Raw genomic sequence first — 13,738 nt, 5'->3', positions numbered from 1 at the left:
TAAAAAATATTTTTATTTTGGGGCTATTTACTTGCTTTATTTAGATTACTCATAAATTACGATTATTATGCACCATTTATTGTATTTAATTAAATAATTAGCATTATCCGTATATATATATATATATGTCTGGGTGTTAGTTTTTATATCGATTCTTTGTGTACGTGCCGGTTTCAATTACTGTCCATTGCGATCGTACCATAACTAAGCTTAACATTATGATTTATTTAAAAATATAATTAATTTTATGGGGGGATTATAAAGGGGTAGAAGGAACGTGGCTTTTTGTGAGTGGGTCTTTCTATATTTTATTGATGGTGGAAAATAGGACACCGGCTTTATCAAAAATTTGTGCTTCTATACACACACACACACATACAGATCGCATACAAATCAGATCAGAAAATTCAATTAAATGAACTCTGTTGTTTTTGGATTTTCGGATGCAGGTCATAATGATACAACGACGAGGCCTAATTATAAAATATATGTTTATATATATACATAAATGTATAGAATAGTATGTGAGAGTGTAAATGTGTATTTGCAAAGCAGTGGATACTGATTTGCATTCGGATTAAAGAGGAAGTCGTTTTTTTTCTTTTTTAACTCGGCACTCCCACTCATCAACATTCTAGATCTTGTTTAATTTTTGCCGTGTTTTTTTCTTTTTGTTTCTCGTTTTTTTGTAGCTTTTTGTTTTGGGTTTTTTGGTAAGTTTTGTGTTTCGTTTTCGTTGCGAAAAGAACTTCCTAATCACTGTACACTGTAGAGAAAGCTGCGACTGATCACCGCCAGTTTACGGTCCGCAATAATACTTCCGCTTCTGATCCTCCATATAGTCGCGAGTGGACATCTGGATAGCCTGCTGCAGCATTTCGCTTTCATTAATGCCTGTATTGGGTTTGATTCGATTTTTAGATTAGAAATTCTATTAAAAGTATTCAATCTAATCCTTACCATCATTAGCATAAGAGGCCTCAAGCAGTTCTTGGTAGAAGCTGGAGTAGTTTTCTTTGCTGGTCGACTGGGCGTCCCCATGCTTTTGAGGAGAGTTGGAAGACTGCTTCGAGGTGCAGGGGCGCTGCTCGGCCTCCGGCGTCTCGGCACGGGTTGCTGCGGGCACAGAATCACGCTTGGGGCTCTTCCTAAGTGGAGCTTCCAGAGAATCGGCACTACTATAGTAGATAATAAAAATATATTTCAAAATTCCGTAAAATCCACCAATATATAGACCTACTTCTGTCCGGACAAGGGCACCTCGCGATTCTCGTGACGACGCTTCTTTCTCAAGGCCGTGGTACGACGCTGGGACTTGGAACTCTTGGCCGAACGCTGGCTAGGCGAGGAGTTGCCACCGCAGTGTCCCACCGAGCTGGTGCTACTCATATCCGTGGCATCGCTTTCGTAGCCAGGCAAATCATTGACCTCCGGCGGAAGTTTGTGAGCGAACTGGCTCAGTGTCTTCGGCGACAAAGAAAACGAGGCTGTCGGGCCATCCCCACCACTGGCACTCGGCAAAGTGGCAGCCGAATTGCCACTGCTGCCAGTGACGGCGCCACACGTGGAATACTTCGAGGGCGAGGCATCAGAGTCGGTGAGCGCTTCGGCTGAGGTCACGGTCGAGGACGTGGCCGAGCCGGCGGCCGTGTTATTGCTGCGCGAACGTTGCATGTTGTCGCGGCACCATTGCAGGTAGGACTCGCGAGCAATCTGCTCCTCGATGGCTTCGTTGGTGGCCTCCCAATCCGTTGTCTTCAGCTTGTCTTCAAACATGGTCTGAAATAGATGTGATTATGGATATATATTGGATATATATTGTCTTTCTCACCTGTTCGATTTCCAACTGCTCGCTGAGACGCACTGCCTCCTTGGTCTGAAACTCGGGCTTGTAACCAGCCAAGCCGAGGCCCACACCAACGGTGGCATTGTATGGATCCAATATAGCATTGTAATGAGAGCCACGCTGATAGGATAAGCGCAAGGGTGGATAACCAGCCTGTGACTGCTCCGAGTTGAAAATATTTATTGGATCTGCAAAAGATTCAAAGAAAAAGGATTAATTTTGATTTTAAAACCTGTAGTAAAGGCACTCACTTGACTGATAGCAATAAACTTCAACAGTGCGACTGTAAATCTCGGATATGGCCTGTATTTCGATGTGGTTGCCATGGGCATCGCGAGCACGCTTGCGCTGGATGTAGCTATTGATGTCCTCGGTCACAAATTGTCCAAAGTATTCGCGGTTCTCATGCTGAAGGATAAAGATAACATGTTATACATCTTATTTGATTTCAAAAAAAGACTATAATTACAATATAGTCCATGGTGTGTTGACGGATCACATCATGCATCTCCTCATCGCCATAGATCTGCAACGAAATGGACCGAAACAGACAGGCACCATCTTCTTCGACCGGCTTCAGTTCGTAGCCGCGCTTCTCCATGCACTTGGCGAATTCGACATCGCGACGCTGCCACTCCTCGGCCGGGATCTTGCGCTCCTTGGGCTGCAGGTGCTCGTCGCCACTGTTATAGCCCGAGAAGGTCTCCTCTACGGACTTCAAGAGATTGGCAGCTGCTGTCGCCGGCGACAACTGGCTCTGGGCCTTTGGAACTGCCAGATGCTCCGGCGAATTGCGTCCCACTGCCGACGGACTGCTGCTGCCCGATGTGGAGGCCAGGGGCGGGCTATTGCACTTGCTGCCAGCCACTCCCGGTATAGCGCCACTGCCAACGCCACCGGCCGTATGGTTCAGCTTCTCTCGCTCCAGACGATCGCGCTTGTGGTGGTGAGCATGGCTGTCGTGGTGGTCGCGACGCTTCGAACGGGTGCTGTTGAAACATGGTGACATTTTAAAAACAATTTAGATTTAAATTTAGGAAAGCAATAGAATATCTATAAAAGTGTCCATTTTTGGGGGTTTGAGAAATGGAACACGAGCTACTCTGTTTTCTAATTAAATATTAATATTGTTTATCAATATTACAGCCTAAATACAAGCATTGTTTGGAGAATAGAGATTCAATTCCAAAGCACTTGTGCAAATATTTGTTCCCCTAAAAAAAACGGCGTATAAAACCCCTAAACACGTAATTAACATTTTAGTCTGCTTTTAAACCAAACATGAAGTCGGTGGCTTTAATTTTTGCTCTTTTGTTGGCATTTATGGCATTCACTTTTGCCAACGCCTCTTCTTACGCCACTACGGAGGCTTATAGCGCCACCACGGAGACTCCAAGTTCAATAACAACCGAATCCCCGACAGCTTCTGAGTGGAAATGGGGCGACCTTATCAACTTTCTACGCAGCAGCCAGAGTGATGGCAAGAAATTCTACTTTTTCTTCTAAAATCAATGGAATTTTCCTAAATTAAAAGATAAATTATAATCTTGCTTGTAGAATTCTTTTGAAAATATGCATATTTTGTACATTATCTTAATCTATAACTATCTATTCTCTAAATAAGAGATGTCTTTCTATAAATAAATGATGTGAAATTATGCAAGAACTAGTTCAAAACACTTTTTTTCTGCGAATCCTAAAAGCCAAAGAAGTGCTGTAAACCGCGGCATGGCAAGAATGCGTGGAGAAGCTCATGGCGATTAACTTTCTAACATGCAGCTGCCACAGGAGCCACTGGGTGGGAGGGAACTACCGACCATCACTCACCTTTTGTGGGGACTGCAGCGATGGGTGCGTGCCAGTTCGTCGTAGACTTCGCCACGCCTCTGGGGGCTCTGAAACGGGTCGGATGGGGCGGAGAAAAGGTGGCAATTAAATAAGGGGGGAAAAACTGAAAAAAGGGCCATCGCCTGCTCACCTGTCCGTGACCATCGATGACGACGTTGCGGTGCGTCTGGCTGACCACCGACTGCTCCACAACCACCACCTGGGCCTCCTTGTTGTCGGGATCGACATTGGCTGGGACACGCTTGGCGCTCGGTGGTGCACTAACTGGCTTGATTGTCATGGTGGTGCTTCGACGACTGCGCTGGTATTCCTCTTGTTAAGGTGGTTGTGTTTGTTGCTGCAGCAGCCCTTGTTGTTATTGTTATTGATGCAAAATAAAAGAAATAATAATGCAAATGCTTGGCTCAGCAACACTTTCCCCCACTAACCGTGCGTCATAAACGGCGCTTTGACCCACTCCGACTAGTTTCGATTGTTCCTTCTCAGGCGATTTGATTTGCGTTTTTCACAACTTGGGGAATGGAATCGAGAAATTATGGGAGCCCTGTGTTTTGTGTTCTTCTTTGTCCGTCGTATGGGGCTCCTTTCACCCACTTGGCGATGATTTCACTATTCGCACCGAACTTCCGATTCTATTCGGCCGCTCGTCCTACGTTTATCGTTTCTGAAAATGATTTCAAAAACACACAAACTACTTGGTTTTTTTAACAAATTAAATAAAATTTCCAGATTTTCATCTGTTCTGTTTTGTGCTTGTATGCATGTGTGTGTCGCGATGATATATTGTCGCGCTTTCCAGCACTGTCAAAAATACTGCAAGAGACCAAAAATATTGGTATTTTGTTATTAGTTCTGATACCATCTGATTGCTGGCAGTTCAGGAAACTATCGATAGGTGGCGGTATTAAATGCGCGGTTGGTTTGAAATTTTGGAATCGTCGTTGTGATAATTGTGGTCTATTTTCCCGAATGAAAGAGTTCTGTGTGGTGCTGATAACTCTTCATAATATATGACCCGGTCTCTTATTATAGGCTTTTTGAAATATGTTACGTAGATTAGAAATAGACAAATACAGACAAGGCATCTTTTCAGCTGAACCCACACCGACACGTGCGACTTATCATATAAGTTTTTTTTTTTTCTTAAAAAAATTTAAAAGATACTCTTTTTTTTAGGTAAATTAAAGATAAAAATATAATATTTAAAGCGTAAGGTAGTTATTTTTAAGATATTTAGTTGGAAAAGACTTCTAAAGATGATCTTGAAGAACTCCTACCAGTTTCTTTTAAAAAAAAAGATAAAAAAAACTGCTACTATTAAATATTTAGCGATTTCAACTCTTTCTTTCTTATTTATATGAGTTTCTTGGCTTTCCCCTAATATTTCTCATTGAACTTGAAGCTTAAACTTCATCAAACTGCTCCCCTTAGCCAAACAGTGTTTGAATTTCTTTGCGGTTGCTGACTTTTCTTTTATTAGAGACTCCATTCAGAAACACTTGTACAAATGGTTAACGCTGCAAAATATTTATTTGTTTGCAAAAAGAAAAGTATAAAATACCCTAGAACGTAATTGGCTTTTTAGTCGGCATTTCAACGAAACATGAAACCGGAGGTTTTGATATTTGTCATTTCTTTGGCATTGACTGCCTTTGCAGTTGCTAATGCTCAGTACTGGACCGATTATCAATATCCTTCGTCGTCCGATTCTCCTTTGGATCAACAATGGTCCTGGAAGAGTTTTCTGAAGGCTTTGCGAAACAATCAGAATAAGCTCTACTTTTTCTCTTAAATTTGATTTTATGGAGGAACTCAAGCTTCTAAAATCTGGTAATATGTTTTGTATGAGATCTTTAAAGTGAAAAAACGCAATGATTTGTTAATAAAGAGTGTAATGATGGCATAAATGCGTTGTGTACTTTACCATCTTATAGAATAGTATAGGGCCAAAGAAAAACAACGAGCTTTTAATAATCAAATGAATATATTTTACAATCGTTTCAACTCAAATCCTATCATTGCGGTCTCAACCCTCAACCTAATGGACCAGTTTTAATAACGATTGGTCCAGCCACCCCAAGTGGTTCTATAGGGACTCCAGCTATATCGCCAATTGGGCCTGGCTCCCACGCCCATCCAACGGTTGCCCCATCCCCAGTAGGGATACTGGCCACCCACGGATCCTCCTTGCACGGCACCTGCTTCGCCGGAACCAGCTGAGACTCCAATATTCTGTCCATTCTCGATGGCGGCAGCACCGTCAGTATTATCACTGCCTTCAGCGGACCTACCCGTCCAGGATTGCGAGTTCTGCGACTGTTCGTCCTGGCTGTTCTGGCCTTGGCCGAAGCGGATTTGGATGCCCGAAGGTCCCTGGGAGCCTTCACTGGAGAATGACGATCGCTGGGACCATGACTGAGAGCCATCAGATCCACCGGGACCTACAATAGACAAACTACCACTAGCCTCACCACCTTGCAAGGAACCTGAAGTGGATCCCTTGATCAGCTTCGACCAGGAACTAGATGAGTCTGCTCCATTGTTGCCGTTGTCGCCACTTTTTGTGGTGGTTGTCGATGTCGTCCGCTTGGTCCAAGAGTTTCCGGAGCCAGGATGCGATGAGCTGGAACTGGAGTATGTGGTTTCAGTTTTTGGTGCAGAGAAAGAGCTCGAGGTAACAGTTGTAGTTGTTGTAGTGGAGCTAGAACTAGATTTTCCGTTCGATTTCGGTACGACTAAGGCATCCGTCGAGTATGTTTTTGTGGTTTTCGTTGTTGTTGAGCTTGATTTTCCATTTTTGGATGCGGAATTCAAACCTTCACCTCCACTAGTGGTTGTGCTTGTAGTCGTTGTCTTTGAAGACTTGACAGTTCGGCCATTACCCACAGAGCCACTCAGATCAACTTTAACAACAGGATCGGACAAAATGGTTGATTGTCCGTCAGAAGAAGATGTGGTTGTCGTTGTTGTCGAAGTTGATGACGATTTTCCCGAGCTTCCATTGTCAAATGAAGAGCTACCTTGAATTACTTCAACAACAGGATCAGAAGAAACCGTGGACTGACCATCATTCGAAGATGTTACGATCGTAGTTGTTTCACTAGAAGAAGGGACAGAACTTCCGTTCGAATTGGAAGTGAATGTCTTTATGGTTTTCGTGGTGGTAGTAGTCGATTTTCCTCCTTTTCTTGAAGAGTGCGATTTTTTGCTTCCCTTAGTGGTTGTGCTTGTGTTGGTAGTCTTCGATGTCTTGACTTTCTTTCCTGAACTCTTAGAGCCACCCACAGTTACCTGAGAAATAGGATCGACTTCATCGGAGGAAGTGGTGGTTGTCGATGTTGTCGAAGTTGATGACGATTTTCCCGAGCTTCCATTGTCATTTGAAGAGCTACCCTGAGTTACTTCAACAACAGGATCAGAAGAAACCGTGGACTGACCAACATTCGAAGATGTTACGGTCGTAGTTGTTTCACTAGAAGAAGGGACGGAGCTTCCGTTCGAATTGGAAGTGTATGTCTTTGTGACTTTCGTGGTGGTAGTAGTCGATTTTCTTCCTTTTCTTGAAGAGTGCGATTTTTTGCTTCCCTTAGTGGTCGTGCTTGTGTTCGTTGTCTTCGATGTCTTGACTTTCTTGCCTGAACTCTTAGAGCCACCCACAGTTACCTGAGAAATAGGATCGACTTCATCGGAGGAAGTGGTGGTTGTCGTTGTTGTCGAAGTTGATGACGATTTTCCCGAGCTTCCATTGTCATTTGAAGAGCTACCCTGAGTTACTTCAACAACAGGATCAGAAGAAACCGTGGACTGACCAACATTCGAAGATGTTACGGTCGTAGTTGTTTCACTAGAAGAAGGGACGGAGCTTCCGTTCGAATTGGAAGTGTATGTCTTTGTGACTTTCGTGGTGGTAGTAGTCGATTTTCTTCCTTTTCTTGAAGAGTGCGATTTTTTGCTTCCCTTAGTGGTCGTGCTTGTGTTCGTTGTCTTCGATGTCTTGACTTTCTTGCCTGAACTCTTAGAGCCACCCACAGTTACCTGAGAAATAGGATCGACTTCATCGGAGGAAGTGGTGGTTGTCGTTGTTGTCGAAGTTGATGACGATTTTCCCGAGCTTCCATTGTCATTTGATGAGCTACCCTGAGTTACTTCAACAACAGGATCAGAAGAAACCGTGGACTGACCATCATTTGAAGATGTTACGGTCGTTTTTGTTTGACTGACAGAAGGGATGGACGTCGAATTCGAAATGTACGTCGTAGTTTCCGTAGTCGTTGAAGTTGTTTTACCGCCCTTAGTTACGGTATATTTTGTAGTTTTCGATGACTTAATAGTTTTTCCATTATTCGAAGAGCCACCTTGAGTTACAACGGGTTTAGAGGAGATTGTGGATTGTCCCTCATCCGAAGAAGTTGTGGTGGTAGTCGTGGTAGTGGAAGACTGGCTAGAGCTGCCATTTCCGTTCGAGGAGCTGCCGGAAGTCTCCTCAACAACAGGATCAGAAGCGGTTGTGGATTGTCCATCATCCGAAGAAGTTGTGGTGGTAGTCGTGGTAGTGGATGACTGGCTAGAGCTGCCATTTCCGTTCGAGGAGCTGCCGGAAGTCTCCTCAACAACAGGATCAGAAGCGGTTGTGGATTGTCCATCATCCGAAGAAGTTGTGGTGGTAGTCGTGGTAGTGGATGACTGGCTAGAGCTGCCATTTCCGTTTGAGGAGCTGCCGGAGGTTACCTCTACAACGGGATCAGAGGAGGTTGTGGATTGTCCATCATCCGAAGAAGTTGTGGTGGTAGTCGTGGTACTGGATGACTGGCTAGAGGTGCCATTTCCGTTCGAGGAGCTGCCGGAAGTCTCCTCAACAACAGGATCAGAAGCGGTTGTGGATTGTCCATCATCCGAAGAAGTTGTGGTGGTAGTCGTGGTAGTGGATGACTGGCTAGAGCTGCCATTTCCGTTCGAGGAGCTGCCGGGGGTTACCTCTACAACGGGATCAGAGGAGGTTGTGGATTGTCCATCATCCGAAGAAGTTGTGGTGGTAGTCGTGGTAGTGGATGACTGGCTAGAGCTGCCATTTCCGTTTGAGGAGCTGCCTGAGGTTACCTCTACAACGGGATCAGAGGATGTTATGGATTGTCCATCATCTGAAGAAGTTGTGGTGGTAGTCGTGGTAGTGGATGACTGGCTAGAGCTGCCATTTCCGTTTGAGGAGCTGCCTGAGGTTACCTCTACAACGGGATCAGAGGAGGTTGTGGATTGTCCATCATCCGAAGAAGTTGTGGTGGTAGTCGTGGTAGTGGATGACTGGCTAGAGCTGCCATTTCCGTTTGAGGAGCTGCCTGAGGTTACCTCTACAACGGGATCAGAGGAGGTTGTGGATTGTCCATCATCCGAAGAAGTTGTGGTGGTAGTCGTGGTACTGGATGACTGGCTAGAGGTGCCATTTCCGTTTGAGGAGCTGCCGGAGGTTACCTCTACAACGGGATCAGAGGAGGTTGTGGATTGTCCATCATCCGAAGAAGTTGTGGTGGTAGTCGTGGTAGTGGATGACTGGCTAGAGGTGCCATTTCCGTTCGAGGAGCTGCCGGAAGTCTCATTCACAACAGGATCAGAAGCGGTTGTGGATTGTCCATCATCCGAAGAAGTTGTGGTGGTAGTCGTGGTAGTGGATGACTGGCTAGAGCTGCCATTTCCGTTTGAGGAGCTGCCTGAGGTTACCTCTACAACGGGATCAGAGGATGTTATGGATTGTCCATCATCCGAAGAAGTTGTGGTGGTAGTCGTGGTAGTGGATGACTGGCTAGAGCTGCCATTTCCGTTTGAGGAGCTGCCTGAGGTTACCTCTACAACGGGATCAGAGGATGTTATGGATTGTCCATCATCCGAAGAAGTTGTGGTGGTAGTCGTGGTAGTGGATGACTGGCTAGAGGTGCCATTTCCGTTCGAGGAGCTGCCGGAAGTCTCATTCACAACAGGATCAGAAGCGGTTGTGGATTGTCCATCATCCGAAGAAGTTGTGGTGGTAGTCGTGGTAGTGGATGACTGGCTAGAGCTGCCATTTCCGTTTGAGGAGCTGCCTGAGGTTACCTCTACAACGGGATCAGAGGAGGTTGTGGATTGTCCATCATCCGAAGAAGTTGTGGTGGTAGTCGTGGTACTGGATGACTGGCTAGAGGTGCCATTTCCGTTTGAGGAGCTGCCGGAGGTTACCTCTACAACGGGATCAGAGGAGGTTGTGGATTGTCCATCATCCGAAGAAGTTGTGGTGGTAGTCGTGGTAGTGGATGACTGGCTAGAGCTGCCATTTCCGTTCGAGGAGCTGCCGGAAGTCTCATTCACAACAGGATCAGAAGCGGTTGTGGATTGTCCATCATCCGAAGAAGTTGTGGTGGTAGTCGTGGTAGTGGATGACTGGCTAGAGCTGCCATTTCCGTTTGAGGAGCTGCCTGAGGTTACCTCTACAACGGGATCAGAGGAGGTTGTGGATTGTCCATCATCCGAAGAAGTTGTGGTGGTAGTCGTGGTAGTGGATGACTGGCTAGAGCTGCCATTTCCGTTTGAGGAGCTGCCTGAGGTTACCTCTACAACGGGATCAGAGGATGTTATGGATTGTCCATCATCTGAAGAAGTTGTGGTGGTAGTCGTGGTAGTGGATGACTGGCTAGAGCTGCCATTTCCGTTTGAGGAGCTGCCTGAGGTTACCTCTACAACGGGATCAGAGGAGGTTGTGGATTGTCCATCATCCGAAGAAGTTGTGGTGGTAGTCGTGGTACTGGATGACTGGCTAGAGGTGCCATTTCCGTTCGAGGAGCTGCCGGAAGTCTCCTCAACAACAGGATCAGAAGCGGTTGTGGATTGTCCATCATCCGAAGAAGTTGTGGTGGTAGTCGTGGTAGTGGATGACTGGCTAGAGCTGCCATTTCCGTTCGAGGAGCTGCCGGAAGTCTCCTCAACAACAGGATCAGAAGCGGTTGTGGATTGTCCATCATCCGAAGAAGTTGTGGTGGTAGTCGTGGTAGTGGATGACTGGCTAGAGCTGCCATTTCCGTTCGAGGAGCTGCCGGAAGTCTCTTCCACAACAGGATCAGAAGCGGTTGTGGATTGTCCATCATCCGAAGAAGTTGTGGTGGTAGTCGTGGTAGTGGATGACTGGCTAGAGCTACCATTTCCGTTCGAGGAGCTGCCGGAAGTCTCCTCAACAACAGGATCAGAAGCGGTTGTGGATTGTCCATCATCCGAAGAAGTTGTGGTGGTAGTCGTGGTAGTGGATGACTGGCTAGAGGTGCCATTTCCGTTCGAGGAGCTGCCGGAAGTCTCTTCCACAACAGGATCAGAAGCGGTTGTGGATTGTCCATCATCCGAAGAAGTTGTGGTGGTAGTCGTGGTAGTGGATGACTGGCTAGAGCTGCTATTTCCGTTCGAGGAGCTGCCGGAAGTCTCTTCCACAACAGGATCAGAAGCGGTTGTGGATTGTCCATCATCTGAAGAAGTTGTGGTGGTAGTCGTGGTAGTGGATGACTGGCTAGAGCTGCCATTTCCGTTTGAGGAGCTGCCTAAGGTTACCTCTACAACGGGATCAGAGGAGGTTGTGGATTGTCCATCATCCGAAGAAGTTGTGGTGGTAGTCGTGGTAGTGGATGACTGGCTAGAGCTGCCATTTCCGTTTGAGGAGCTGCCGGAGGTTACCTCTACAACGGGATCAGAGGAGGTTGTGGATTGTCCATCATCCGAAGAAGTTGTGTTGGTAGTCGTGGTAGTGGATGACTGGCTAGAGGTGCCATTTCCGTTCGAGGAGCTGCCGGAAGTCTCCTCAACAACAGGATCAGAAGCGGTTGTGGATTGTCCATCATCCGAAGAAGTTGTGGTGGTAGTCGTGGTAGTGGATGACTGGCCAGAGCTACCATTTCCGTTCGAGGAGCTGCCGGAAGTCTCCTCAACAACAGGATCAGAAGCGGTTGTGGATTGTCCATCATCCGAAGAAGTTGTGGTGGTAGTCGTGGTAGTGGATGACTGGCTAGAGCTGCTATTTCCGTTCGAGGAGCTGCCGGAAGTCTCTTCCACAACAGGATCAGAAGCGGTTGTGGATTGTCCATCATCTGAAGAAGTTGTGGTGGTAGTCGTGGTAGTGGATGACTGGCTAGAGCTGCCATTTCCGTTTGAGGAGCTGCCTAAGGTTACCTCTACAACGGGATCAGAGGAGGTTGTGGATTGTCCATCATCCGAAGAAGTTGTGGTGGTAGTCGTGGTAGTGGATGACTGGCTAGAGCTGCCATTTCCGTTCGAGGAGCTGCCGGAAGTCTCTTCCACAACAGGATCAGAAGCGGTTGTGGATTGTCCATCATCCGAAGAATTTGTGGTGGTAGTCGTGGTAGTGGATGACTGGCTAGAGGTGCCATTTCCGTTCGAGGAGCTGCCGGAAGTCTCTTCCACAACAGGATCAGAAGCGGTTGTGGATTGTCCATCATCCGAAGAAGTTGTGGTGGTAGTCGTGGTAGTGGATGACTGGCTAGAGCTGCTATTTCCGTTCGAGGAGCTGCCGGAAGTCTCTTCCACAACAGGATCAGAAGCGGTTGTGGATTGTCCATCATCTGAAGAAGTTGTGGTGGTAGTCGTGGTAGTGGATGACTGGCTAGAGCTGCCATTTCCGTTTGAGGAGCTGCCTAAGGTTACCTCTACAACGGGATCAGAGGAGGTTGTGGATTGTCCATCATCCGAAGAAGTTGTGGTGGTAGTCGTGGTAGTGGATGACTGGCTAGAGCTGCCATTTCCGTTTGAGGAGCTGCCGGAGGTTACCTCTACAACGGGATCAGAGGAGGTTGTGGATTGTCCATCATCCGAAGAAGTTGTGGTGGTAGTCGTGGTAGTGGATGACTGGCTAGAGGTGCCATTTCCGTTCGAGGAGCTGCCGGAAGTCTCCTCAACAACAGGATCAGAAGCGGTTGTGGATTGTCCATCATCTGAAGAAGTTGTGGTGGTAGTCGTGGTAGTGGATGACTGGCTAGAGCTACCATTTCCGTTTGAGGAGCTGCCGGAGGTTACCTCTACAACGGGATCAGAGGAGGTTGTGGATTGTCCATCATCCGAAGAAGTTGTGGTGGTAGTCGTGGTAGTGGATGACTGGCTAGAGGTGCCATTTCCGTTCGAGGAGCTGCCGGAAGTCTCCTCAACAACAGGATCAGAAGCGGTTGTGGATTGTCCATCATGCGAAGAAGTTGTGGTGGTAGTCGTGGTAGTGGATGACTGGCTAGAGCTGCCATTTCCGTTCGAGGAGCTGCCGGAAGTCTCTTCCACAACAGGATCAGAAGCGGTTGTGGATTGTCCATCATCTGAAGAAGTTGTGGTGGTAGTCGTGGTAGTGGATGACTGGCTAGAGCTGCCATTTCCGTTTGAGGAGCTGCCTGAGGTTACCTCTACAACGGGATCAGAAGCGGTTGTGGATTGTCCATCATCCGAAGAAGTTGTGGTGGTTGTTGTGGTAGTGGATGACTGGCTAGAGCTTTCATTACCATTCGAGGAGCTGCCCTCAACGGGATCAGAAGAGGTGGTCGATTGAATCTCTTCTGAAGAGATTGTCGTAGACTGACTCGGCAGACCATCGTTTTGTGTTTCGTGGCTACCAGTAGTGGTGGAGTGACTGTGATGATTATCCAATTGATCAAATATGGTCGAGCTCTCGTCGGTTAGCTGATGCTGTTCTTTCGCGTTAGCACAATTCACATAGTTTGGATTTCCTAGCAGTTCACCGTCGTGCAGGAGAATCAGTTTTCCAAAAAGCCTGTCGAGGAGCCACAGGCGGATATCCTTTCTTATTTCGATTAGGGTTTGTCTAACACTTTCACAACACGGGCTGGACTGGGGCTTAGTATCCTGGATAGCCACTTCCGTTACCGTCGAAGATTGAGATTGGGCCGCTGCGAGGGCCAGAATACCGGCCAAAACCGCGACGAAATAGACACGCATGATCCTCTATGAGTCGGATCAAGTAGATCTGTTGCCAAAATTTGAAATTTGGGAGGCTTTTATACCCTGGCTTCGGTGGTTGTTATTTCT

General features: G+C 46.8%; 2 protein-coding genes across 3 annotated transcripts; both read right to left on the bottom strand.

Moving 5' to 3' along the window:
• Nucleotides 1–56: 56 nt before the first annotated feature.
• Nucleotides 57–4,731, bottom strand: LOC6507165 (OTU domain-containing protein 5-B). Of its 2 annotated transcripts, none has more exons than XM_032454049.2 (9): nucleotides 4,123–4,731; nucleotides 3,825–4,042; nucleotides 3,674–3,741; nucleotides 2,316–2,835; nucleotides 2,098–2,254; nucleotides 1,832–2,034; nucleotides 1,241–1,779; nucleotides 961–1,178; nucleotides 57–894 (listed from the first exon to the last, which is right to left on the bottom strand). In XM_032454049.2, exons 2-9 carry the CDS (start codon nucleotides 3,972–3,974, stop codon nucleotides 800–802), a joined length of 1,950 nt encoding a protein of 649 aa, XP_032309940.1. In that variant the 5' UTR covers nucleotides 3,975–4,042; nucleotides 4,123–4,731; the 3' UTR covers nucleotides 57–799. The 2 variants fall into 2 exon arrangements, with proteins under 2 accessions (XP_032309940.1, XP_001956559.1); XM_001956523.4 differs by having other exon boundaries at nucleotides 3,825–4,031.
• Nucleotides 4,732–5,659: 928 nt separating this feature from the next.
• Nucleotides 5,660–13,704, bottom strand: LOC6507164 (mucin-22). The gene has a single exon (XM_001956524.3). It carries the CDS (start codon nucleotides 13,646–13,648, stop codon nucleotides 5,747–5,749), a length of 7,902 nt encoding a protein of 2,633 aa, XP_001956560.2. The 5' UTR covers nucleotides 13,649–13,704; the 3' UTR covers nucleotides 5,660–5,746.
• Between the last annotated feature and the right edge of the window lie 34 nt (nucleotides 13,705–13,738).

This window comes from Drosophila ananassae, chromosome 2R (assembly GCF_017639315.1).
Source record: "Drosophila ananassae strain 14024-0371.13 chromosome 2R, ASM1763931v2, whole genome shotgun sequence".
Lineage (NCBI taxonomy): Eukaryota > Metazoa > Arthropoda > Insecta > Diptera > Drosophilidae > Drosophila > Drosophila ananassae.
Note: the sequence above shows the minus strand (reverse complement) of the source record. Positions and strands in the feature narration are given on the sequence as shown.